The 25,014-nt window shown below is 37.7% G+C and overlaps 1 protein-coding gene across 1 annotated transcript; it reads left to right on the top strand.

The window, feature by feature from the left end:
* Positions 1-1,108: 1,108 nt before the first annotated feature.
* On the top strand, positions 1,109-4,802 carry LOC113357335 (CO(2)-response secreted protease-like). The gene is made up of 11 exons (XM_026600710.1): positions 1,109-1,325; positions 1,435-1,532; positions 1,649-1,746; positions 1,839-1,994; positions 2,090-2,201; positions 2,283-2,799; positions 2,904-2,995; positions 3,123-3,371; positions 3,480-3,594; positions 3,690-3,900; positions 3,991-4,802. The coding sequence occupies exons 1-11, from the start codon at positions 1,215-1,217 to the stop codon at positions 4,533-4,535; spliced, it is 2,304 nt and encodes a 767-aa protein (XP_026456495.1). The 5' UTR covers positions 1,109-1,214; the 3' UTR covers positions 4,536-4,802.
* Positions 4,803-25,014: the final 20,212 nt, after the last annotated feature.

The following is a 25,014-nucleotide window of genomic DNA, read 5'->3' as shown; positions in this document are numbered from 1 at the left end:
ATCAACTCCTACGACATGTTTGTTTTCTTAATTGGGGGCTACTTGTTTTAATTAGGGCTATGGGATAAAACATTCGTAAGACAAAATAGCCATCTAGAAGTAATTTCTATAATCCCTTATATGTATGATCTGTCTTTAATTATTTTATTCAAAAATAAAAAACTTTCATCTACTAATTAGTGAACGCATGAGAGATATGAATGTCCGGATAGGGTGCGCATTCGCCCGCTTATGATCGGATGGATTCTCTCTAGCGACCCTTCATATTTAAGGGACACCATCTAAACTTTATAGACATATGAATAACCTGTGAAACATCGACACGCCATTGTTAAAAAATAAAATATGAAAATAAAATGAATCATTTATAGTGAGATAAAAAAAAGGAGGAAAAAATCAGTTTTTATGGGACAGAAGAATCATCATCCATGGCTACTACCAACGGCGGAACACTTCATCCAAAGTCATCTAACGACAAAGCATAAATTTATCGCCGACTCAGATGGACCATATTTGCCTTAAACAAAAAAAGCAAACAAGCATGTGTAATTCGTATTGTTTCGAGAATAATTTATTCATGATATAAGCCGCCGGGTATAGGAGGACTAGGCCTCATCTGGACATGCTTTTTCTGCGAGTACGCCATATCTATTATCCAGCTTTTTCTTTTTCTCTCATAATTTATTAGAGAGTTGGGCTCGTACGAATACAGGTTAACCGCATCCGGGGAGATGAGAAACAAATTGGGAAAACAAATTCTAGCTTCACCGGCCAGAGTTGCATTTACTTTTGCACGGTCTAATAAGAACTTATGAAAAGATCTCATCGCGTAATTTTAAAAGGACGATATATGTTGGAGTCGTTAATCCCCTGTTTTGAAGTCATTACCTGAAGTCCAAACCGTTGTGCCTAAATAAATAAAGAAATGCAAGTGGGTAACCTTTTTTACTAGAGTCAGAGAAAGCATTCAAATCTTGACGATGGCTTCAATTTTGTCATAATTAATAACAATTTAAAAAAGTAACAAAAACATATCACAACCTTTCTGATTTGTCAAAAAGCATAAGAATCCATATCTTCATATTCACATATAAATACAGGCAGTTTACTTCCCAGTAAGACATACCGGTTAACCCACAGTTGATTCAGTTGTTGTTACATTTCTCTAGCTATACTCTAATTACGGCTTATTTACTTGAGATTTTCTAAGAATCATGGCGTTGTCATTTGAGCACCTTCACCGTAATCTCTTCTATTTGATTTGTCTTCTTTCGCTCCTTGCTCTTTCCCTCCTCCATCCAGTCGCTGCTAATCCGGTCGCAAAAGTACGGAATAGAGATAACCGGCCCGTTCATGTTTAAATGCTTAATTGGGTATACATAGCATAAATACTTTGTTGTTAATTTGTTTTTCTTTCCTTTATTGATGAATCAGTCATACATTGCGTATATGGGAAGAAGCACCAAGGAACAAGGAGATATTGAAGATGCGAAACTATCTCATCTGACACTATTATCGTCAGTCATTCCGAGGTTTCTATTACACTACTTGCACACAAAAATTTTCATCCGGCCGTTGGCGCTACCGCAAGGCTGAACATGTGTTAGTGCCGCCATGTGACTAACGATGTTGGTAATTGATTTTACAGTGGAGAGAGCGAAAGATTGTTTCTCAAACATGTATACCATCATTCTTTTAAAGGGTTCTCAGCTATGCTTACTGAAGAAGAAGCTTCAATACTATCTGGTAGGATTTCAGTTTGCTAGATATGCGACAGATACTTGGAAATGCTAGAGTAATTAATAATTGTTTGTTTTGGCTTCTCAATCATAATGCAGAGAGCGATGAGATTTTGTCCATATTCCCTGATACGGAGCTCGATCTTCACACTACACGTTCATGGGATTTCCTGGAGAGTAGCTCAGGCATGGCGCGAATTCAGCGTCTATATCCAAATGGTTCTAACGATGTCATTGTTGGAGTCATAGACTCAGGTGCATGCCCTCTTGGTTCTGCTCTTCTCTTTTGTCCTTCATTTTTTTTTCTCAACGAGTTCTAACTTTTTGTTTCTTAATATGTGTTCTACTAGGAATTTGGCCGGAATCTCCGAGTTTCGATGACGATGGGTTCAGCGAGATCCCTTCAAGATGGAAAGGGACTTGCATGGAAGGCAGTGATTTCAAAAAGTCTGACTGTAACAGGTAACTTTCCTGGACTGTATGCCCAAGCACCAAACTCAGCGGCTTACATTTGCTGCACACTGACACTATGTGCCATTCTAGAAAATTAATAGGTGCAAGATACTATGACCTCACCGAGTCAAGCAGCAATGATACAGTAGGTTCGCCAAGGGATGAAACAGGTCACGGGACTCATGTGACATCTATAGCCGTAGGTAATCTGGTACCCAACGCTAACGACCAGGGGCTTGCGAGAGGATTAGCAAAAGGTGGCTTTACATCAAGCAGATTTGCAGTCTATAAAGTTTGTAACAGTGTTAGTTGTTCTGCTTCTGCGTCACTGAAAGCCATTGATGATGCAATTCAAGATGGAGTTGATATCATATCAATTTCATTAGGAATGTCAATCCAAAACTCGACGTTTTTAGACGATCCAATTGCCTTAGGGTCCCTGCATGCTGTTCAAGCAGGGATTTTGGTAATTGCTGCTGCGGGGAATAGCGGGCCAAATCCAAAAACTGTCGTCAACACCGCACCCTGGATTATGACTATTGCAGCATCTTCAATTGATCGGACGTTCGGTTCTAATATAGTTCTTGGTAATAACAAAGTCATTCAAGTAAGTCATCTTGTCGCGCCTCTACTGGTGTACTTGCATTTCAATTTTTAGCCAAGCATATATAATTTGTTGAAACTCATTCTCTCCTTTTCTCATTTGCCTAGGGCTTTGGCGTAAACTTCAACAGCACCAAAGCCTTTCCTCTTGTCTTCGGAGGAGATGCCGCTGTTAACTCCAGTTTCTTTAAAGCCGCAAGGTACAACATTTCTCTTGAATTGCCTCAATGCTGGCCCCTGTGACATTTACTTGGGTCATCATTGGATTATGGTTTGTGCACGTATTCCATATTTATTTATTTTTCTGTTTTCTGCAATCAAATGTAGCAACTGCGCTCCAGAATCATTAGACCGTAAAAAGGTTGAGGGGAAGATAGTCCTATGTATGGACGACGAGGAATATAGAAACCTAACGAGAATAAAAAAGGAAAATACCGCCTGGTTTGCTTTTGCAGAAGGTTTGATTTTGGTTGATCAAGCGATACAACGTTCGTTCCCGTTTAGTGGTAATGCAGCTTATACACAAGTTGACAACACCGGTGCAGCACAAATACTTGAGTACATTAACTCAACCAAGTAAGCACAACCTATCATTTGGGCAATTCATACTTGACTTAAAACTCCTGTTTCTTGACGAACAAATAAAATGAAGTAGTTGATAAGATTCTTAACTGACTGATACAGGAATGCAACTGCAACAATCCTTCGATCGGTAGATATACTAAAGTTTGAACCTGCACCTGTTGTTGCCGATATGTCATCTCGAGGCCCTGGAAAACTAACAGAAGGCATTCTCAAGGTTTCCACTATGGCTTTTACAAGAAGAATTGTGAATCATGAAATGTATAAAAAGTAATTACAGGATCTAATTTGGCATAATTTTGTGTTAATCAGCCAGACTTGGCAGCTCCAGGTGTTGGCATATTGGCCGCATGGCCACCAACTAATGACGATGGAGACTTCACCATGGGAAAACCAACCGGATTTGCAATGGCAACTGGTACTTCACAGGCTTGCCCTCATGTTTCAGGTGCGGCTGCATACATGAAATCAGTACGCCCAAAATGGACACCGTCCATGATCAGATCAGCTCTCATGACAACAGGTAAGTGAACTCTTTCTCTTCATTCTACTTGAAACGCACACGTGAATATAAGTACTAACACATTGAATCTTTAATTTAAAATTTATGCAGCAACAATAACTAACAATGCTGGGAATCGTATAGCGAACGGAACTGACGCTTTTGCAAGTCCACATGAGATGGGTGCAGGCCAAATGAATCCAAATGGTGCTCTTCATCCAGGATTGGTATACGAAACCAATACAACGGATTATCTAAACTTTCTCTGTCACTTTGGTTATGAAGCCAAATTATTGCGCTCCATGTTCGACGATAAATTCTCTTGTCCTACCAACTCTTCAGAAGATCTCATCTCCGATATCAACTTTCCATCTATCTCCATTGGCAAGCTTCAAGGTGCTCGGACAATAACACGAACAGTAACAAATGTTGGCCACCGAAATTCAACTTACAATGTGAAAATAGATTCGCCTGATGATTTGGTAGTTCGTGTTTCACCAGAGAAGCTTGTATTTTCTCCTGAACATAGAAAAGCTTCTTTCGAGGTCTCATTCGACGGGAAAGGTGCAACAACAAAAGGGTACAAATTTGGGTCAGTGAATTGGTCAGATGGGAAGCATTGGGTTCGATTGGTATTCGCTGTGAATGTCATATAGACAAGGATTACTACTCCTGCAGAATGTCTGACACTATAAAGAACATTTTGAACGAGTGTGAGAGTGAGTTCTCATGATAGGGGCACATGAGAGAGCTGCTGTTGCTGTTATTTCTTCTGGCCTCCGTTTGGATTTCTTAGAGCATTGTAAATTTTTTCGGTTTGTTTTGCAAAAGGAGATCGGACAACTTTGTCTGATAAACTACTTGAATCTTTCTTGCTCATGCTTTAGCTCTGTGTCTCATATGAACCACCGTTTCCTCTGGAACATCTGTCTCAATTCCCTCCGACTAAGATGTGGTCGGGCCACGTACATTTTACATGCGGTCCATCTTAATATTTTGATACCTATTTAAACTAAAAACCCGCCCCTCTAAATCCCCGTAATTACTTTATTTTTTGAGAAAAATTAGAAAGTTAAGACAAACAGTTGGGAAAAAAAATATGCTTTATAAGACATGTTACCATGTAAAGATGGGACACTTCGTAGCCGCATTTGCCTCAATCCCGCCAATATGCGCCCCAACTCAAGTAAAAGTTACAACTTACAACCCATATTAATAAGTTGAAATGCTTATAAAAGCCCAAAATGGAAAACCCATCACAAAAGATCAAAGCGGGTGAAGAAAAGACCAAAACGGATGAGAATGCGTAGCCAAAAGTCATACCCTGAGAACACTCGAAAAGATCAAACCCTAAACAAATATTATTTAGAAACACTAAGAAAACCCCAAATATTTCATGGACATAAGCCCATTTTCTATCACAGTTTGTCGTCAATTCCACCGCCTCCACTATTACTCCAGCCGCTTTTGCCGATCACCGCTACCTACTTCAAAACCGTCTTCACTTTCACCTCTATTACCATAATCATCACCCAGAAGAGCCCACATACTAATGGAAGCCACCATTGCTATCCATAAAATGAACACCACGGTGACCAAATATTTTGATTTTTGATGACCAAACATTTAATTGATCTACTCTATTTTCATCAAAATGTTAGAAATAACCCTTCACCAACTAAATCGTTACCCGTTGCCATCACATAGATAAATATTTGTTAGATTGAACTACAATGAAACAAAAACTTGATTTATGTGGAGATTTTATGAGTAAATGAATATAAAAGAGGGAGAAGGAGGTGAAGATGCTGATAATACACGAATAAGATAGAAGAGTAACTATCATCAAACCTTCAAAATGCAAAGAGCTTGCTAGATGAACTCACATCCACCATCAACTGTCCCATCATCAAACATCAAATCTATCAATACACTTCGAAACCGCTATAAAAATAAGGGTGTGTAAAGAAATCTGGTAACTAAAAGAATGGATAACTGTAGACTGCAATAAAAAAGATCAACGAACTGAAATCAAAGAAATCTGGTAACTAAAAGTAAAGATAACTGAGTTCTTCGAGGGACTCAATCCTCCAACAACACAACTGTGTTTAATAAAATTTCATTGATAACTTCTTCATACTTCATCATGACTTATATAGCCCAAATTTAACAATAAACTCCGCACGTTCAGGTGCACTACAAACACGTTCCTAACGATTTCAAGATACGACTGACGAATTCAAAGCACTACTAACTAATTGACTTATTCAAACTACAACTAAGGAAAACCATATCATGACTGTAACAACTCCCTCCTCCTTAAGCAAAACCTTTGTCCTCAAGGGTTATATCAGGATATTGCATTTTCAAGGTTTTTTCTTCCTCCCAGGTAGCTTCACTAGGGAATAAACCATGCCAATGAATAAGGACCTCTTGCTTATTCTTCCTTGTGCGTCGATACAGAATCGCTTGCGGTACAGGAATAGTCATCTCTTCATCCACACTGACCCTGGGTAAATCAGGTTGCACACTGGCATTCATTCATACCAATCTTCTGCTTGAGGAGAGACACATGAAAGATGCAATGAATCCGTGAGCTTGCTGGTGATAAGTGCATAATTCATATGATTTTAGTGTCCATTCCATACTTGTTTTAGCTATTATTCTTGCATATTTTTGTATTGTTACTCTTGTTTTCTCTTACTTGTCTCTATTAGGTGAATCATCCAAAAAGGATCTACAAAGTGCTAAAAGAGCTGAGAAGAGAAGTATTCCAAGTGCCCAAGTCCAAGAGAAGTAGAAGAAGTGCGACGAAAAGGAGCAAAACGCTCAAAATCAAGAGACGGGCCAAAGACCGAGATTAACTCATTCAAACTCAGGATTTCTCATCACCATCTTGAATATAATTGAAAGATAAAAAGAATGTAAAAAGAATGAGGTCATTTTGAGTTCTGACGAAGAAGTTCTGACAAAACAAAAACAAACTTTTTATCGAATACCGAAGACTAGCAAGTATGCAAACGGGTATGCAAACGGTTTTAATTGAAATTTTAAGTATGAAAACGGGTATGCATACTTATTTCCCTGGATTTTATTACAAAATTATGTATGCAAACGGGAATGCATACTTGTGAAGGCCAAAATTCACGGTTAGGGTCTTTCTTTCGTAATTTCGGCTCGGGTTCCTTAACCAACGAAGATACTTGAAGGTCAAGCAATGTAAACCTATAAAAAGGTATTAGGGCATGTAAAATGATATCATATCAATGGATCACGAAATTGTAAGGCTTGGAGAGAAGAAAAAACACACTGAGCGAAAGCTAGGGTTTCAGAGTGATTCCTCTTTCGTAATGTCATTTCTTTACTTTTCTTATATGTATATCATGGATGTTTCTACATCCATGAGTAGATAAACACCTATTGATTAAGGATGAATTCTAAGTCGTAAACAAGATTTGAGTTATTATATCAATCTACTTTGAAGTTCTTCATATGGTTATCGCTTGTTATACTATATCGAATATTTATGATTGATTGATAGATAGATTGTTTAGGTGGCCAACTAAATTGATTTGTTGATTTAACCTATTTCTAGTATTGAGTTAGGAGATAAGTAATCTTCGAATAACTTATACACAAGTAGGGAACACGAGACCTTAAACAGGGATTCTGTGGAGCGATTGTGTGTATAAACAACACTAAAAAGTGGACCTTGAGCTAAGAGTCTAACTACTAGGATCAACCTATAAATTTACAGAAGATAAAGCGTTCGACCAAATTACACCTTGAGTGAGCTACTAATAGGTGGTTTAGACGAAGAGAATCGGGTATTGGAGAGCTTCTTTACTCAGTGATCAAAGGAATTTAGTGAATAACACTGAGCTGGATGTTATTCCACGGTTGGTGATAATCTATGATTAACGACAAGTAAGAAAGTATAATAACTCATTGACGGCTTATTAATGAAGAAGGATTCCTCGATCATATATCCCTTTATTGATTACAACTCAACTTTATTTGCTTTGATTATTTTATTTTGTTTAAAATCTAAAACAAAACCCCCCCCTAGTGACACTTTGACAACTAAAACTCACTGCTCATTGATGTATTTTCAAATGTTGTTGTAGATAGTGGTAAAAACTAGGTTCTTTCGAACTTGTGAAGGTAACCTTTTTTTTTTTAGATTTAATTAAATTGTAAAGAAAATAACAAAGTGATTGAAATATTTTTGGAGGAAACTGGGGCTAAGGATTTCACTTTTCTACCATTTAAATTGATATTTCTAATATTTATTATGCAAATTTTTCCTTTAAAATAATTTTAATTATTGCTAAAACTGATTTTTTAAAATAATAACTGTAAGTTAAAAGCATGGAATATCAAAAACTCTAAGTCAAGCATAATCCATCAATCAAAATAACAATTATTTAATAAAAATCTTTGGAAAAAGTCCTATATACTCAAGGCAAATAATTAAATAAATTTAATTGCATAAATAATAAAAATAGAAATTACCAATTTCTTATTGGTGGAATTGCTTCCTCCGTCGCCCCAGAGAATAAGTTTAGCTCATCATGGTATAATACATCTCAAAAGATTTTATTAATGCTCACAAGTTGATTACAAATGATGAAATAACAAGAAAATCAATTTATGACCGTCCTTTGCAACACATAAGAAACGTCTGAAAAGAACGACACATGAGAAGTGCAGTTGACGCTGTTGTGAAATCACGGGAAAGGAATAGGGAATTGTCGCAGTTCAGCGACACTCCTTTACGACTTTCCTGGTTGGTCTTGGTTCTTCGTGTTCTTAGCTGAGCAGCAGCAGAACTCTTCTTGCTGTCGACCCTTTCCTTCGATTCTCTCGGCTCTAACTCTCTCCCAATCACTTGCTAACCCTTCCAAACTCTTTTGCCTTGTATTTATAGTGTTTTAGGACCAAAATATCCGACCATTACTTGCGTATATTCTCCATTTAATCCGTCATTGCTCGCTTCCCTTAGTTAACGATAATTTCCAATTATAACTTTGTCACACGTAAACTTTGATCCTGCACGCTCTAGTAAGCCTTATACATGCCTCATAAGTCATCCAACTCCTCCAAAACACTTCCATGCACAACCAAAACACACACAACACCGTGTACAGGCCGTGTTCACTCCGTGTAGCTCTGTTTTGAGCTCGAGAATCAAATCGATATTTCCATCCAATTCCGATCAAATTCGACACCCAAACTATCTTCCTTAGGCTAAATCACATCTTTCTACCAAAATTCAGACATTGAATCGACCTACCACTACTTCATTTCTTCGATCGAAAATTCTCCTGTGTGTGAACATTTTTCCCGCCAATTTTGAGAATTTGAATTGTTGAAGAAGGTGCCCCTTATCCTGGACTGGGGTGCGAATAGAAGATGCCTTGGGGGTGACCTGGGGGTGCCCCTTAGTAATTAGGTTACCCCTTAACCAAACTTCGGAGTCCGAATAACACGTGTCCTCCGGGTGCCAAAATCAACTTTTCAGCCGAATTTTCTTAAAATATTTATTTCCAAAAAATACCTACAAATACATAAAATAACAAAATTAGTACAAAATCGAGTGCCAACAATATATAGTATTGAGAACAAATTGGACACAAAAATGTGTCTATCAAATACCCCCAAACTTATTATTTGCTAGTCCTCGAGCAAAATTTATTCTTGAAAAGTGACCGAGATAATCTCGGGTGGGTTTATTAGAGGTGTACCCACAAAAACCAATACTCCAGACCCTAGCTATCTACGCAGAACCTTGGAAAGCACTAAAGAACCTCCTTGGTTGGCATACAATTATTGACTCTAAGAGGAAGAACCCTGATGCGAAATTCCAATTGATGTACACGAGTTTGCACTCAAGCATACTAAAATTCATATAAGTGACAGAGCTCTACTAAGATAGTTTCACGATGGACATCATACTCGGAGTCAGACTAATCACATGAAAAGATTAAGAAGATGGAAAAAGAAAAATGTAGATGGTTGAAAAGTGAACGGTGTTTCCCATATCTGTCTGAAGGCCTCTGCCAAGATGAACCTAACCTAACTGACTGAGATACCGGTCTGACTAATATTAACACACTGGCATATACAAGGGAACCAGTGGTCAATAACTTAAATCTAGATCAACAAACTGGCAAATACAAGGGAACCAGCAGTTGACTACACATAACCATTTTTTTTTTTTTTTTAACTTAACGGCATGAATAGATCTTTTTGATCCAAGCGCATGCTTCTTGTCAGCAGATTACACGATAGTTCCCACGGGTCCTGCATTCCACGCTTGCTTAGGCGACGGAAACAGGGAGAACACACGCATATTGCTATTCAAGTGTTAATACTTATTCCGATTGGTCTAACTGGTCCGGTCTTTTTTTTTTTTTTTTGGAAAAGGTAACTCAGTCACTCTATTTCACCCTAGCAAAGGTAACAACTTGAATCGTGTGCCCCACCAAATCACTTGAAACAAAAGAAAACTAAAAATAGAAAGTGAAAAGGACTCGACAAGATATGGCGAAACTATCATGTTATTTCTAACACCTGAGCTCTGTGCTTTTATGAATAGACTCTATAGATGTTTCCATCTAGTCAGATTGGTTCCTCAACTCCTAAAACAAAAATGTTTCCATCCACTTAGATTGGTTAGTTCTATCCTTAATAGGCGTAAATTTCTAGGCTCTGGAGTTTATTTATTGCAACTTAAAACTAACAAAAAGTTTCTTCCCCACCCCCAAACTTAAATCTAACATTGTCCTCAATGTTTTTAATGAAAGAGCAGTACCAAAAGTAACAAAACACGAGGAGAAGTTGGAAAGATAGTACCTGGGTGAAGAAAATCAAAAACTAATATACAACATACAATCCGCCTCGATGGTCAATCAAGGGTAAACAGGGTCCTCCAGAGGGACCTCCTCAACATCACCTGTAGGCAAGGGCTCTAAAAAGGGTTTCAATCTCGGACCATTAACCTTCGAAGAACTACTACCATCCGGTGACTTAATTTCAACAGCTCCATGAGGAAAAACAGTGCGAACAATAAAAGGACCCGTCCACCGAGAACGCAACTTCCCAGGGAAAAGATGTAAGCGGGTATCATACAGAAGAACTTTTTGACCTGGAGAAAATGTCTTTCTTAGAATATTCCTATCATGCACAAGTTTCATTTTGTTCTTATACTCCTTCGCACTATCATACGCATCTCTACGAATCTCTTCCAACTCATTGAGCTGGAGTTTCCTATGGGCTCCTGCCTTGTCGAGTGAAAAATTTAGCTGCTTAACAGCCCAATAAGCTCTATGTTCTAACTCAACAGGTAAATGACATGCCTTTCCATAAACAAGCCGATAAGGCGACATTCCAATAGGGGTCTTAAACGCAGTACGGTAAGCCCATAAGGCATCAGTAAGCCTAGACGACCAGTCTTTCCGATTAGGATTAACTGTTTTCTCTAATATACGTTTTATCTCCCTATTAGAAACCTCAACTTGACCACTAGTATGTGGATGATACGGGGTAGCTACCTTATGAGTAATACCATATTTCTTCATTAAAAGCCTAAAAGGTCCATTACAAAAGTGCGACCCTCCATCACTAATTATAGCTCGCGGTGTACCAAAACGTGTAAGTATATTTTCTTTCAAGAACTCTATCACAACCCTATGGTCATTGGTTTTACACGCAACCGCTTCAATCCACTTAGAGACATAGTCTACAGCGACAAGGATGTATAGGTTACCAAAAGAATTAGGGAACGGACCCATAAAGTCAATACCCCACACATCAAAGACCTCAACAATCAAAATCGGGTTCAAGGGCATCATGTTCCTACGGGAAATGGTTCCTAATTTCTGGCAACGTTCACAAGTAACACAGTAACTATGGGAGTCTTTAAACAACGAAGGCCAATAGAATCCACACTGCAATATCTTAGCAGCAGTCTTCTTAGCACTAAAGTGACCCCCACAAGCATGATCATGACAAAAGGAAATAATACTGGACTGGTCACTCTCAGGTATACATCTCCTAATAATCTGGTCTGGACAATACTTAAACAAATAAGGATCATCCCAAAAGAAGTGCTTACCTCGGCTAAAAATTTAGAACGATCTTGTTTACCCCAATGTTGGGGCATTCGACCAGTAACAAGATAGTTCACTATATTCGCATACCAAGGTAATTGGGTAACAAAGAACAATTGTTCATCAGGAAAGCTATCCCTTATAGGAAGGGAATCATCTGGGGAACTAACAACTAGCCTAGACAAGTGATCTGCTACAACATTTTCGGCACCCTTTTTGTCTCTAATGTCTGGAGAAAACTCTTGCAACAACAGAATCCACCTAATTAATCTAGGTTTAGTATCCTTCTTAGAAAAAAGATATTTTAAAGCAGCATGATCAGTATATATGATGATCTTAGAACCTAAGAGATAGGGTCTAAACTTGTTTAAGGCAAACACAATGGCTAATAGTTCCTTCTCGGTAGTGGTATAGTTCAACTGGGCATCATTCAGAGTTTTGCTAGCACAGTAAATCACATGAAGTAACTTATTTTCTCGCTGACCTAGCACAACACCAATAGCATAATATGAAGCATCACACATGATCTCAAAGGGTAGGTTCCAGTTGGGTTCCTGGACTATGGGGGCGGTAGTGAGTAATGACTTAAGATTCTCAAAAGCCTCTAAACAAGCATCATTAAAGACAAACTTAACATCTTTTGCAAGCAAATTGCAAAGAGGTCTATACATCAAGCTAAAATCCTTAATGAAACGACGATAAAAACCAGCATGCCCTAAGAATGACCTAATATCTCTTACGGTTTTTGGGACCGGTAAAGTTTTAATAAGATCAACTTTGGCTCTATCTACCTCTATACCCTTTGAAGATACAATATGCCCTAGAACAATTCCTGAACGAACCATAAAGTGACATTTCTCCCAATTAAGCACTAAATTCTTTTCCTTACACCTAGTCAAAACTAATGACAAATGATGCAAGCACTCATCGAAAGATGAACCAAACACTGAAAAATCATCCATAAAGACCTCTAAGAACCGTTCTACCATGTCAGAAAATATGCTCATCATGCAACGCTGAAAAGTCGCAGGGGCATTACATAGCCCGAAAGGCATGCGTCTATACGCAAAGGTACCAAATGGACAGGTAAAAGTGGTTTTCTCCTGGTCTTCTGGGGCAATAACGATCTGATTATATCCAGAGTAGCCATCTAAAAAGCAATAGTGACTATGTCCAGCTAATCTCTCTAGCATCTGGTCGATGAAGGGAAGGGGAAAGTGGTCCTTCCTAGTGACCTTGTTCAATTTCCTATAGTCAATACAAACACGCCAACCCGTGGTCACTCGGGTCGGGATTAACTCATTGTTATCATTCTGGACTACAGTAATACCAGATTTCTTGGGAACAACCTGAACGGGGCTGACCCACTTACTGTCTGAAATAGGGTAGATAATGCCTGCATCTAATAGCTTAAGAACCTCAGTTCGAACTACTTCTTTCATATTGGGGTTTAGTCGACGTTGCATCTCCCTAGAAGGTTTGGTGTCTTCCTCTAAATAGATCTGATGCATACAAACAGTAGGACTTATACCCTTAATGTCTGCTATGGTCCACCCTAAAGCTTCCTTGTTTTTTGAATGACGGTTACTAGCCTACTTTCCTGATCTCTATCCAAGTCGGAAGAAACAATCACAGGTAAAGTCTCAGACGGGCCTAAAAAAAAAAAACATACTTCAGGGTATCTGGAAATGGTTTTAGATCTAACTTAGGAGGCTCTTTTAAAGAAGGAACTAGGGTAGACTTAAACTGGTAGTGGTTCGAACTTAGGTTTCCATTCATTACTAGTATCTAACAAAGGGGTTGAATCTAACAAAGCATTCACCTCATTAATCACCTTATCATCATCAAAATCAATCCCAAAGTGAGCTAGGCATTTCTCTAATGGATCTTCTAACAAAGTGTTTGGTAATGACTCCTCGACTAATGTTCCTATCATGTTCACCTCTTCTATATTCGAGTCATCTAGTTAGTTAGGGTAGCTTACTAATATTAAAAATGTTCAGCTCAATAGTCATATTACCAAAAGACAAATTCATAATACCATTTCGACAGTTAATGATCGCATTGGATGTAGCTAAAAACGGGCGACCTAAAATCACTAGTATTTGGTTCTCTGGGTCAGGGACAGGTTGGGTATCTAGGATAACAAAATCCACCGGATATATAAACTTGTCTACCTCTATGAGAACATCCTCGATCACACCACGAGGAATTTTAACGGACCTATCAGCTAACTGAAGTGTCATCTGTGTAGGTTTCATCTCACCAAGTCCTAGCTTAAGGTACACATGGTATGGAAGTAAGTTCACACTGGCTCCTAAGTCAAGCAATGCTTTCTCAACACGGTACTTACCTATTGTACAAGAAATGGTAGGGGACCCTGGGTCTTTATACTTAGGAGTAGTGGTATTCTGAATAATAGAACTCACGTGACTAGCTATGAAGGCTTTCTTCTGGACACTGAGCTTACGCTTTCGCGTACACAAGTCCTTAAGGAACTTGGCATAAGAGGGAATCTGCCTAATTGCATCTAATAATGGAAGGTTGATATTAACCTGCTTAAAAACCTCCAATATATCATTAAAGTTGGACTCCCTCCTAGTCGTAACTAGCAGCTGGGGGAATGGGGCTCTGGGAACAAATCCGGGCTCATCAGGACCCTCATTGGTCTCTTTGGAGACTCTATCAGTCTCCTCATTTTCTGGCTCATAAGGGTGAACTACAGCATGTTCACTTTCAGGTATGCCGACCTTATTATCAACTTTCCTTCCACTCCTAAGGGTCGTAACAGAGTTAACATGACTGTACGATTTCTCTCCTCTAGGGTTAGGATCAGTATTACTAGGGAACCTTCCTTCCTCTCTCTCGTTAATATACTTAGCTATTTGGCCGACTTGAAGTTCTAATTTAGCAAAAGACTGGGCACTATTCTTAAAATTCTGTTTGGTTTCCTCTTGAAAATTACCCTGGCTTTTTACTAACATTTCCTGGCTTTGCGATAGCATTTCCTGGCTCTTCCTTAATATACTAAGGGTTTCCTCTAAGCTAGTTATTCTAATCTCAGATGGGTTCTGGGTCTGTCCTGAAGGGTTCTTAGTATAACCAAAACCTGGGGGAGGCTGAGAATTACTAGACTGGCCTTGATTCTGGCCCTTAGACCAAGAGAAATTAGGATGGTTTCTCCAACCAAGGTTGTAGGTCTCTGAGTAGGGGTCAAATTTCTGACGGTTCTCAAACCTAGCATTGTTATAGACAGCATGAGCTTGCTCTTCACTAACCTGACCTTCCCAAAATGAGTTATCGGGATCTATTCCACAACTAGAGATTTGAGAGGCTCTATTAGGTTCAACAAGGGACTTATTTTTAGGTTGACCCATTTCTAACGCTTCTAACCTTCTAGACAAAGCAGCAAACTTAGCATCAGACGCAAAACTCGTATCTACCACATTGGTTCTACTTCTATTGACCAAGAGTCTTTTAGGGGGTTCAACACAAGATTCCCACTGTTGGGATTTTTCAGCGATAACTTCTAAGAAGGTAAAAGCATCATCAACACTTTTACTAGTGAACTCACCAGCGCACATAGACTCAACCATGGCTTTGGTCGAATAGTCTAAACCATCATAAATAATTTGTACGAGTTTCATCTTATCAAATCCATGGTGAGGACACTGAGATAGGAGATCATTGAATCTCTCTAAAAATCTATAAAAAGACTCTCCCTCTTGTTGCGCACTAGCACTAATTGTCTGCCTAACAGCTGCAGTTTTATGCTTAGGGTAGAATTTCATATAGAAAGCGGCAATAAGTTCCTGCCATGTTTCAATGGATTCAGATGGTAGGTTGTTCAGCCAGGTCTTGGCTTTATCTCTCAAGGAAAAGGGAAACATCTTAAGTTTCAAGACTTCATCAGTAAGGTCTTTTATTCTAATTGTCCCACAAATTTCCTCAAAGTCCCTAATATGGAAATAAGGGTTCTCATCATCTTTTCCTACGAATATAGGGATCATTTGGAGAATACTAGGTTTTATCTCGAAATTAGCCGTAGTGGCTGGCAATTTAATGCACGAAGCTCGGTTGGTCCTAGTTGGGAACATGTAATCTTTCAAAGTTGCCATCGCTGGCACAACAGAAGTACTAGGGGTTATGAGATTTTCACGAAGAGACAGATTCTCAAAACTGAAGTTTCCAAAAACAGGGCTCTCAAAAGAACAGTCTTCGAGCTCCCTGCTTAAATCAGAAGAACTACTAGGTTTTTCGCTAATCAATCGACCTAGAGTATTTCTTTTCCAAGCCCTAGAAAAAAAATCGGGCATACACTAAAAAAATCAAAAAGAAATAAAAATCCTAACAGGAAGGTTCTAGCAATCACACAGCAGGCTGACTCGACTTTACCACAGCAAACCTAGAGATTTCTAGCAAACAACAAGCATGATGGCTCACTTAGATTGTTTCTAGACCAGCTTCTATCTCTCGAAGGGGAATTCGTTACAATTTAAGCAAACCCCTATGGAATCAATCCGAGTCAAAGTAAGTTGAATCGAGGCGAGGGAAGCTTAGTGGAGCTTTGATACCCAAGGCCTCACCGCAGTACAAGGCGGCGCAGTCACGCATTCAACTCACAGAAACCGTCATGAACTTCGAAGTATGCTAAAAGAATAACCAATATCCTTCGAAAATTTTTCCTAACAAGCTCGATACCCTATAGGTCTCTTTCTAATCAGATTTTAAAGCTTGGGTTCGCGTTAGGTTTTGTTCTCCTAAAGCGGGCAAGAAGGGAGCGGTGATGAAATCCGAACCCTTATCTTGTTTAGGCCAGGCCTTGCCCTTTACTAGGAAAATAAAGACAGTCCAAATTCGTCCTCAATCAATGATCACCTTAAGGAATACAGTAACCCGCTTGCAGGAGATTCGCGAGTGTTTCGATTGGACTTACCTCCCGTACCAGACGGGGGATGAACCGTTGTCGTCGACTCGGGCCACGACTCCTATGCCGTGTGCGAACCCGAGGGGCCGAGGTGATATTGTAATCACCGTCCTTCCCTGCACACAGTTTGTATTTAAATACCTTCCGTAGGGTTTAAAAAAAAATAATAAAGTCCAAGAGTCCAGTCCAAAGTCCAAATAAAGTAAAGTGCAAAAGAAAAAGAAAAAGAAAAATAACCTAAAAAAAAATATAAAAAATCTCTCTCTTTTTTTTTTCTCTCTTTTCTATATATAAAACAAAAAAAAAAAATTCTCTTTCGCTCCTTTCGCTTTAAGCTTTTCCTTCCAAGGTCCTTAGTACTCCACTTCGAACCTGCAAATCAAAGACAAAAAGAAACGTAAAAAGGAAAAAAAATAATAAACCTAAAAAAAAAATTCTACCTAAGCACAGGTCCGCGTCGGCGGCGCCAAAAACTTGATGTATTTTCAAATGTTGTTGTAGATAGTGGTAAAAACTAGGTTCTTTCGAACTTGTGAAGGTAACCTTTTTTTTTAGATTTAATGAAATTGTAAAGAAAATAACAAAGTGATTGAAATATTTTTGGAGGAAGCTGGGGCTAAGGATTTCACTTTTCTACCATTTAAATTGATATTTCTAATATTTATTATGCAAATTTTTCCTTTAAAATAATTTTAATTATTGCTAAAACTGATTTTTAAAAATAATAACTGTAAGTTAAAAGCATGGAATATCAAAAACTCTAAGTCAAGCATAATCCATCAATCAAAATAACAATTATTTAATAAAAATCTTTGGAAAAAATCCTATATACTCAAGGCAAATAATTAAATAAATTTAATTGCATAAATAATAAAAATAGAAATTACCAATTTTTTATTGGTGGAATTGCTTCCTCCGTCGTCCCAGAGAATAAGTTTAGCTCATCATGGTATAATACATCTCAAAAGATTTTATTAATGCTCACAAGTTGATTACAAATGATGAAATAACAAGAAAATCAATTTATGACCGTCCTTTGCAACACATAAGAAACGTCTGAAAAGAACGGCACATGAGAAGTGCAGTTGACGCTGTTGTGAAATCACGGGAAAGGAATAGGGAATTATCGCAGTTCAGCGACACTCCTCTACGACTTTCCTGGTTGGTCTTGGTTCTTCGTGTTCTTAGCTGAGCAACAGCAGAACTCTTCTTGCTGTCGACCCTTTCCTTCGATTCTCTCGGCTCTAACTCTCTCTCAATCACTTGCTAACCCTTCCAAACTCTTTTTCCTTGTATTTATAGTGTTTTAGGACCAAAATATCCGACCATTACTTGCGTATATTCTCCATTTAATCCGTCATTGCTCGCTTCCCTTAGTTAACGATAATTTCCAATTATAACTTTGTCACACGTAAACTTTGATCCTGCACGCTCTAGTAAGCCTTATACATGCCTCATAAGTCATCCAACTCCTCCAAAACACTTCCATGCACAACCAAAACACACACAACACCATGTACAGGCCGTGTTCACTCCGTGTAGCTCTGTTTTGAGCTCGAGAATCAAATCGATATTTCCAGCCAATTCCGATCAAATTCGACACCCAAACTATCTTCCTTAGGCTAAATCACATCTTTCTACCAAAATTCAGCCATTGAATCGACCTACCACTACTTCATTTCTTCGATCGAAAATTCTCCTGTGTGAACATTTTTCCCGCCAATTTTGAGAATTTGAATTGTTGAAGAAGGTGCCCCTTATCCTGGACTGGGGTGCGAATAGCAGATGCCTTGAGGGTGACCTGGGGGTGCCCCTTAGTAATTAGGTTACCCCTTATCCAAACTTCGGAGTCCGAATAACACGTGTCCTCCGGGTGCCAAAATCAACTTTTCGAGCCGAATTTTCTTAAAATATTTATTTCCAAAAAATACCTACAAATACATAAAATAACAAAATTAGTACAAAATCGAGTGCCAACAATATATAGTATTGAGAACAAATTGGACACAAAAATGTGTCTATCACTCATCGTGGGAACGATCCTTGCTTCCATTATATTACCAGTTAATTGTGTGGAAATAAAATTATTAAATTGATTGCACTTACGACAGACATCATCTGGCATCGCAAGTTTATCAGCAACAACACCAATGTGTTCCACAACTTTTAAAGGACCATAGTATTTTGCAGAGAGTTTAGCAAGACTTATAGTTTTGATCACTAAATTGACAAACATGCTTGAGATAGCAACGCATGAGAGTTTGACCGAGCAGTGCTCTAACAATAGAAGCTCCAAGCACTGGAAAGATTAATTTGTATGTGCTAGTAATAACTCACTATGTGAAAAATCATCTATTATAGCTGATGCTTCTATGAACAAAGATTGTCATATTTCAAAGACAGGGCATATAAGAACCGTTAAAAACGTGACCGTTAACTTCTACTATTGTGGAAACAATGGTCATGTTGAACGGAAATGTCGTTTTCGGATAAGGAATGAAAAACTTCATAACATTCTTATATGGATGTCGAAAGAAGTAATCAAACATGTTTCTCTCCACACTGAGAACATCTGTGCCTCCAATTTAAAAGAGCACTGTGACAAGTCCTCTCTTAGTTATATGTATGATACTAACTCTTTCTACAATTTTAGAGGAAAGAAAGTCAAATGGACAACTAAGTTGGTTGGCGTTCCATTAAAGAGAAAAAGACGCCAAAGGAAGAGGGATGGTTCAACCAAGGAAGGAATATCATCTATTGGCAAGGATCATACTGCTTCTAAAGTATCACACCCTGATTATATGCACATCAATAATCATGCATCTGATCTAAGGACCAGTATAAACAATCTCAAACGGAAAATCAAAAACTTAAGGAAGAAAGCATCGTCAGGTATGACTTGTCCTCCATGTAATAATTCATTTGAAAATATTTCCGTTATTTCTCCCTGTATCCCAGAGAAGGAAAACGATGATGAGCTACATTCTCAGATTACAACTTAACCAACTTTCTAAGTGTGCATTCTCATACCAACCTTAGGAGAATGCACATAGAGTTCAAGATACAACTTGTCTTGACAAAAATGGTTGTTGTAATACTCGTCTGATTCTTTAGAACTAATTCATTCTTTTGGCCTTCCTTTCACAATAAAGCTTAGTTGATCAATATAAAATCTTTAGGAAATCATGTCTTGTTTTAAAATCCTCTGACAAAGCCTTTTTGAATTAAGGCTCCTTTGCTTAGACGGTTTAGAACCTGGTTCATAACCATAAACGTTTGCGTACCTGGCCCATTACCGTTTCTTAAACGAGTAACCCTAGGGTTCCATTATATGTCTTGCACATGTGTATATATATATATATATATCATGAAATTCTTCGTTGATATATATATACTCGTACGGTAACGGCAATAGTTCTCATTGAGACAATGGTGCAAACTATGGATGGAAGCATGGAGAAAGTCAAGGATGAAGGAAACAACATTGCTGAGTTTTACGAGAATCGTGTTCTTATAAATTGATGTCATGCAATTGATCATGAAAACAGACAACCAGTTCAAATGTCATCACAACTACTAGGAAATCTTCTTAAAGATTTTGAAGTCGTGCGTGATCAATTTGTCATTTCCTTTAAGAATCTCGAGTTTGTGAAGATCAAACTAAAGGAAGCCAATGAGGAACTTGAAAGTGTTCGAGCGTTGATTTCCCGTCTGGATAGATTTTTCTAGGAAACTTCTTAAGAGAATTGTTATTCTTGTTTTCGTTTAAGAAGGATAACTAGGGTTTGGAATAGCCATTATTGTGAGTACACATTGCTATGTCCAACGTTTTCATCTTGCAATGTTTTTAGATTTATTTATTTAAATTCTAAAGTGATTTGGAAGATGATGTTTTCAGTATTAATCTTTATGGTTTTATATATTGCAATATGTTATGGGATATGTGTGTTTGCGTCCGTGAACTATTATTGTCCTATACGATGTCAAAAGTTATCTCTTTTCATATGTCGATATGCATGTATTAATACAAGATCGATGAACTTTTGACAAACAAAAGTTAATCTTATTATGTCAATTCTTTGATGGAAGATAGGTTAAAATCTTTTGTTTACAAAGATTGTGTCTACTATATGTCGTTATGCAAATAATGATGAAGATAGAATGAATCTTTGTATATTCCGCGGTATTGATCTTCCCTGATCCATATTTTATGTATATACTGTGCGGCTCCATAAGTTCTATCATGTGAGCATTTCCAACTAAACAAGTCATAGGTTCGTTTGTGATTAATTTGGTTGTGTATTCCGATTAAATTAATCATGTGTTCTTTTGTGATTAGTTTAATTTAGAATTTTTGGATACAAAATCATTTTCTTATGGTTTTTGGTGTCCAAGGAAATCCTTCTTTTCTTGTAAAAGTAAGGTCGCTCTTGTTGTTCTTTCGAGAATGACATCAAATGGGGGAGAGTTCTTTTGAACTTGCGCTTAATTTTCATATCTTGTGGGGAGTGCTGCTGTGGAATATTTTAGGGGTTATATTGTATCTATATGAACTCCTTGATGAATGCATTTAGCTTCGGCTTTATGATTGCATCTAAACAAGTTGATATGTACTTTTCTAAGTATCTCCGTGGAAATTTCATTAGGATCCTGTTTTCGTACATTTTACAATTTTATTGACAAAAAGGGGGAGAATTAATATGTAGTTCACACTACAAATACATATGGTTTACGTGTTTTACGGATCATTATGTAAGGGGGAGTGGTTTTCATGTTGACATGAAAGTATTGACTAATGGGGAGTGATACATACCACCATAGCATTGTTGTCGAAGTTGTGATATAAGAACTTTGATAATGTGAAATATATTATATGACATTGTATAACAATGATCGAGAGCTTTTGTTTTCTTATTGTTATGGCTACGGATCTCCAACAACTATGATGCTGAATTGAACATCTATGGAATCATGGGAGTACTTGGAAAAGACGAAGTTTTCGAGTAATGTTGAAGCACCAAGGAGATCAAGCATGTGGACGAGAAGCTACAAAGTTTTATTTATTTTGTAATCCATGTGTATTGATAGTTTTTCCACTAAAATTGAAAAAGGTGGAGATTGTTAGAGCATTGCTCTGTCGAACTCGCATGCGTTGCTATCTCAAACGTGTTTGTCAAGTTTAGTTGTCAAAACTATATGTCTTGATTTCTAGACTACTTATATCTAAGTCTCGGTTTAGGACAGTTTAGTGTAGTTGAGCTCCAGACTCCATGGCGATCATCTTACGAAGACAAAGAACTACTCAAGGAACCAGTGGAACTTCATCCGACTAAAAGGTATGTGGATACTTGAACTTATCTATCACTCAAAAGTCACTCTATCTCCTACTCTTGAGACAAACTCGTATAAGTATGATAGTTTTCATACATACACATTTGCTATTTCGAGCCGAGTTTACTCGCCGATCTTTTTCTCGAAATATGTGTTGGTAAGCTTTCACTTTAACCACTTTTCATCTTAACCCGTGACGAAAGTCATGATGACGTTTCAATCTTGAAAATAGCTTTGATGACGATAGTTATGAATAACGACTGTTATAACTTTATAGAAGAATGTTTCAATGATTGAAATGTAGAGTTGAGATTACGTAACCATGGATATAAGCATATATAGTGTGTTCGCATAATAGCGTATAAATCCATGTGCCGGAAACCAAGTGTGTGCATACGATATTGGTGAAGGAGACAGGTTGGGTACGCGTACCAGCGGTTTTCGAACCGAAAATTTCTGCTGAGTTTGTAAGTTTGCAAACTGTTAAACCAGTCAAATCCGGTAGCCATGGTACACGTACTTGTACGCGTACCCAAGCTGGCTATATTTCTCAAATCGGAAGTTCATGAACTTAAACAATAAATCAATGAGGAATGCAATCTTCGCAAACCGTGGCTATATTGTTCATGAGTTAATTCAAGTGAATGAAACCGATTTTGTTTCAATCGTGTCTATTCATAAAGACCTAAGCAATTGAACAACACTTCAGCTAGTTCTTATGAGTCATTTGATTTAGTTATGTGAAGAAGATGAATATGGTTAGTATGGAAGTGCTCATATGGCTAACCATTGGTTAACTATTTGTGAACCAACTAGTGTACACGTTTAGGTATGGTTACTCAAACCTAAATGAAAAACATTTCATTTGTGTGTGACAAGCTCGGTTTCGATCTAACGGTTAAAAGATATTAGCTTGGTTAAATCAGTTTTTTCATTTAACGGTGAATATTGAATGCTTTGTTACCAAGGTAACTTGGATTGCAAACCCTGATTTGAAAACTATATAAAGGAGACATCTAGCAACTGGAAAAACTAATCCCCACACCTCCTGCGTGATACTAGTTGGTTTTGCTAGATTCGATTCTCCTTTAACCTTAGGTTTCTTCTCGAGACCCTGTAGGTTAACGACTGAAAGACTTCATTTGGATTGTGAAGCCAGACGAAACTACTTCTCTTGTAGTTGAGAGATCTGATCTTGCCATTTTCTATCGTACGAGTTCAATTGAATAATTGACTTCAGATTATATATCCGTTAGGGCAAGATAAAAAGAAATCACAAACATCTTCGTCTCATCGTTTGTGATTCCACAATATCTAGTTTCGCTACCATACGATTTAGATTATTGTGAGGTGATTGATAATTCTAGGCTGTTCTTCGGGAATATAAGTTCGGGTTATTAATTGGTTTCTGTTCACCTTGATTTTATCAAAAGACGAAACAAAAATATTAGGTTTATCTGTGCGAGACAAATTTATCTATCATCGTAGACTTTTCTGTGTGATACAGATTTGTTTATTAAAGTCTTCGACTTAGGGTCGTAGCAACTCTTGGTTGTGGGTGTGATCAGCTACGGGAATCAAGTGCGTAGTATCCTGCTGGGATCAGAGACGTAAGGAGCGCAATTGTACCTTGAATTAGTGTGATATTGATTAGGGTTCAACTACAGTCCAGACCGAAGTTAGTTTGTAGTAGGCTAGTGTCTGTGCGGCTTAATACAGTGTGGTATTCAATCTGGACTAGGTCCCGTGGTTTTTCTGCATTTGCGGTTTCCTCGTTGACAAAATTTCTGGTGTCTGTGTTATTTCTATTCCGCATTATATTTTGTTATATAATTGAAATATCACTGGTTGTGCGTTAAGATCAGTCAATTAGAATACCCAACCTTTGGTTGTTGACTTAAATTGATTGACACTTGTATATTGATCTTTGGTACCATTCAAGTTTATCTCTCTAATATTTTGATTTCACATATTTCCATTTGCTTGAGTATAGATCAAATCGAAAGATTGAGATATTAAATACTTTTATCTAGATTGATCCTGACTGTCTAGTTGATTCTCTAGAAAGTATATTGGAGTTAGTCCATACATATTGCTAATCGAAATATTGGGTGAGGTTGTTAGACCCCCGCTTTTTCAGTTCCCCTTTGCATACCATCTCAGGTGATTAATTAAGATCGGTTTCACTAATAAAAGTCATACCAATATATACAAAAGTCGGGCCGTGTGAATAGTTTTACCAAGAACATAAGCAAGTCATGAGCGGTTATACTAATAACACATATTGGTAGTTCAAAATATATGCAATGAATAATAATACCAATAAGCCTAGCGATTTCCCTTTCGATTCACAAAACAAGTTCATCAATTTACTTCCTTTAAACGAATGTAAAACATTGTTTCCTAGGATGAAATATTCACCTCATACCCATACATAATCACAATAGCATTCAAACGATTATGTCGATGTCTTATATACGAAGTTCAAAAGATAAGCGTTACACTTTGTATTGTATTCCTTGATACTACGTCTAACTAGAGTATAATCATTCATAGCTTTGCAGTTATGTTTTCAATATGCACGACTTGAAAGATACATTAGGGAATGAAACAGTTTAAGTCAAATATTACTAACCTCAAGTGGAAGGATGATGTCGTCATTGTAGCTCCGTACTTCTTCACATTACTCAAGTCTTCATGTAATACTTGTAATGTATCATATCATAATACTTTCAATCTAACCTATACGAAGTTGACACTAGT

The sequence above is a fragment of the Papaver somniferum genome, chromosome 3 (assembly GCF_003573695.1).
Source record: "Papaver somniferum cultivar HN1 chromosome 3, ASM357369v1, whole genome shotgun sequence".
NCBI lineage: Eukaryota > Viridiplantae > Streptophyta > Magnoliopsida > Ranunculales > Papaveraceae > Papaver > Papaver somniferum.
The sequence above is the reverse complement of the archived record's forward strand: the minus strand, read 5'-3'. Positions and strand labels throughout refer to the sequence as shown.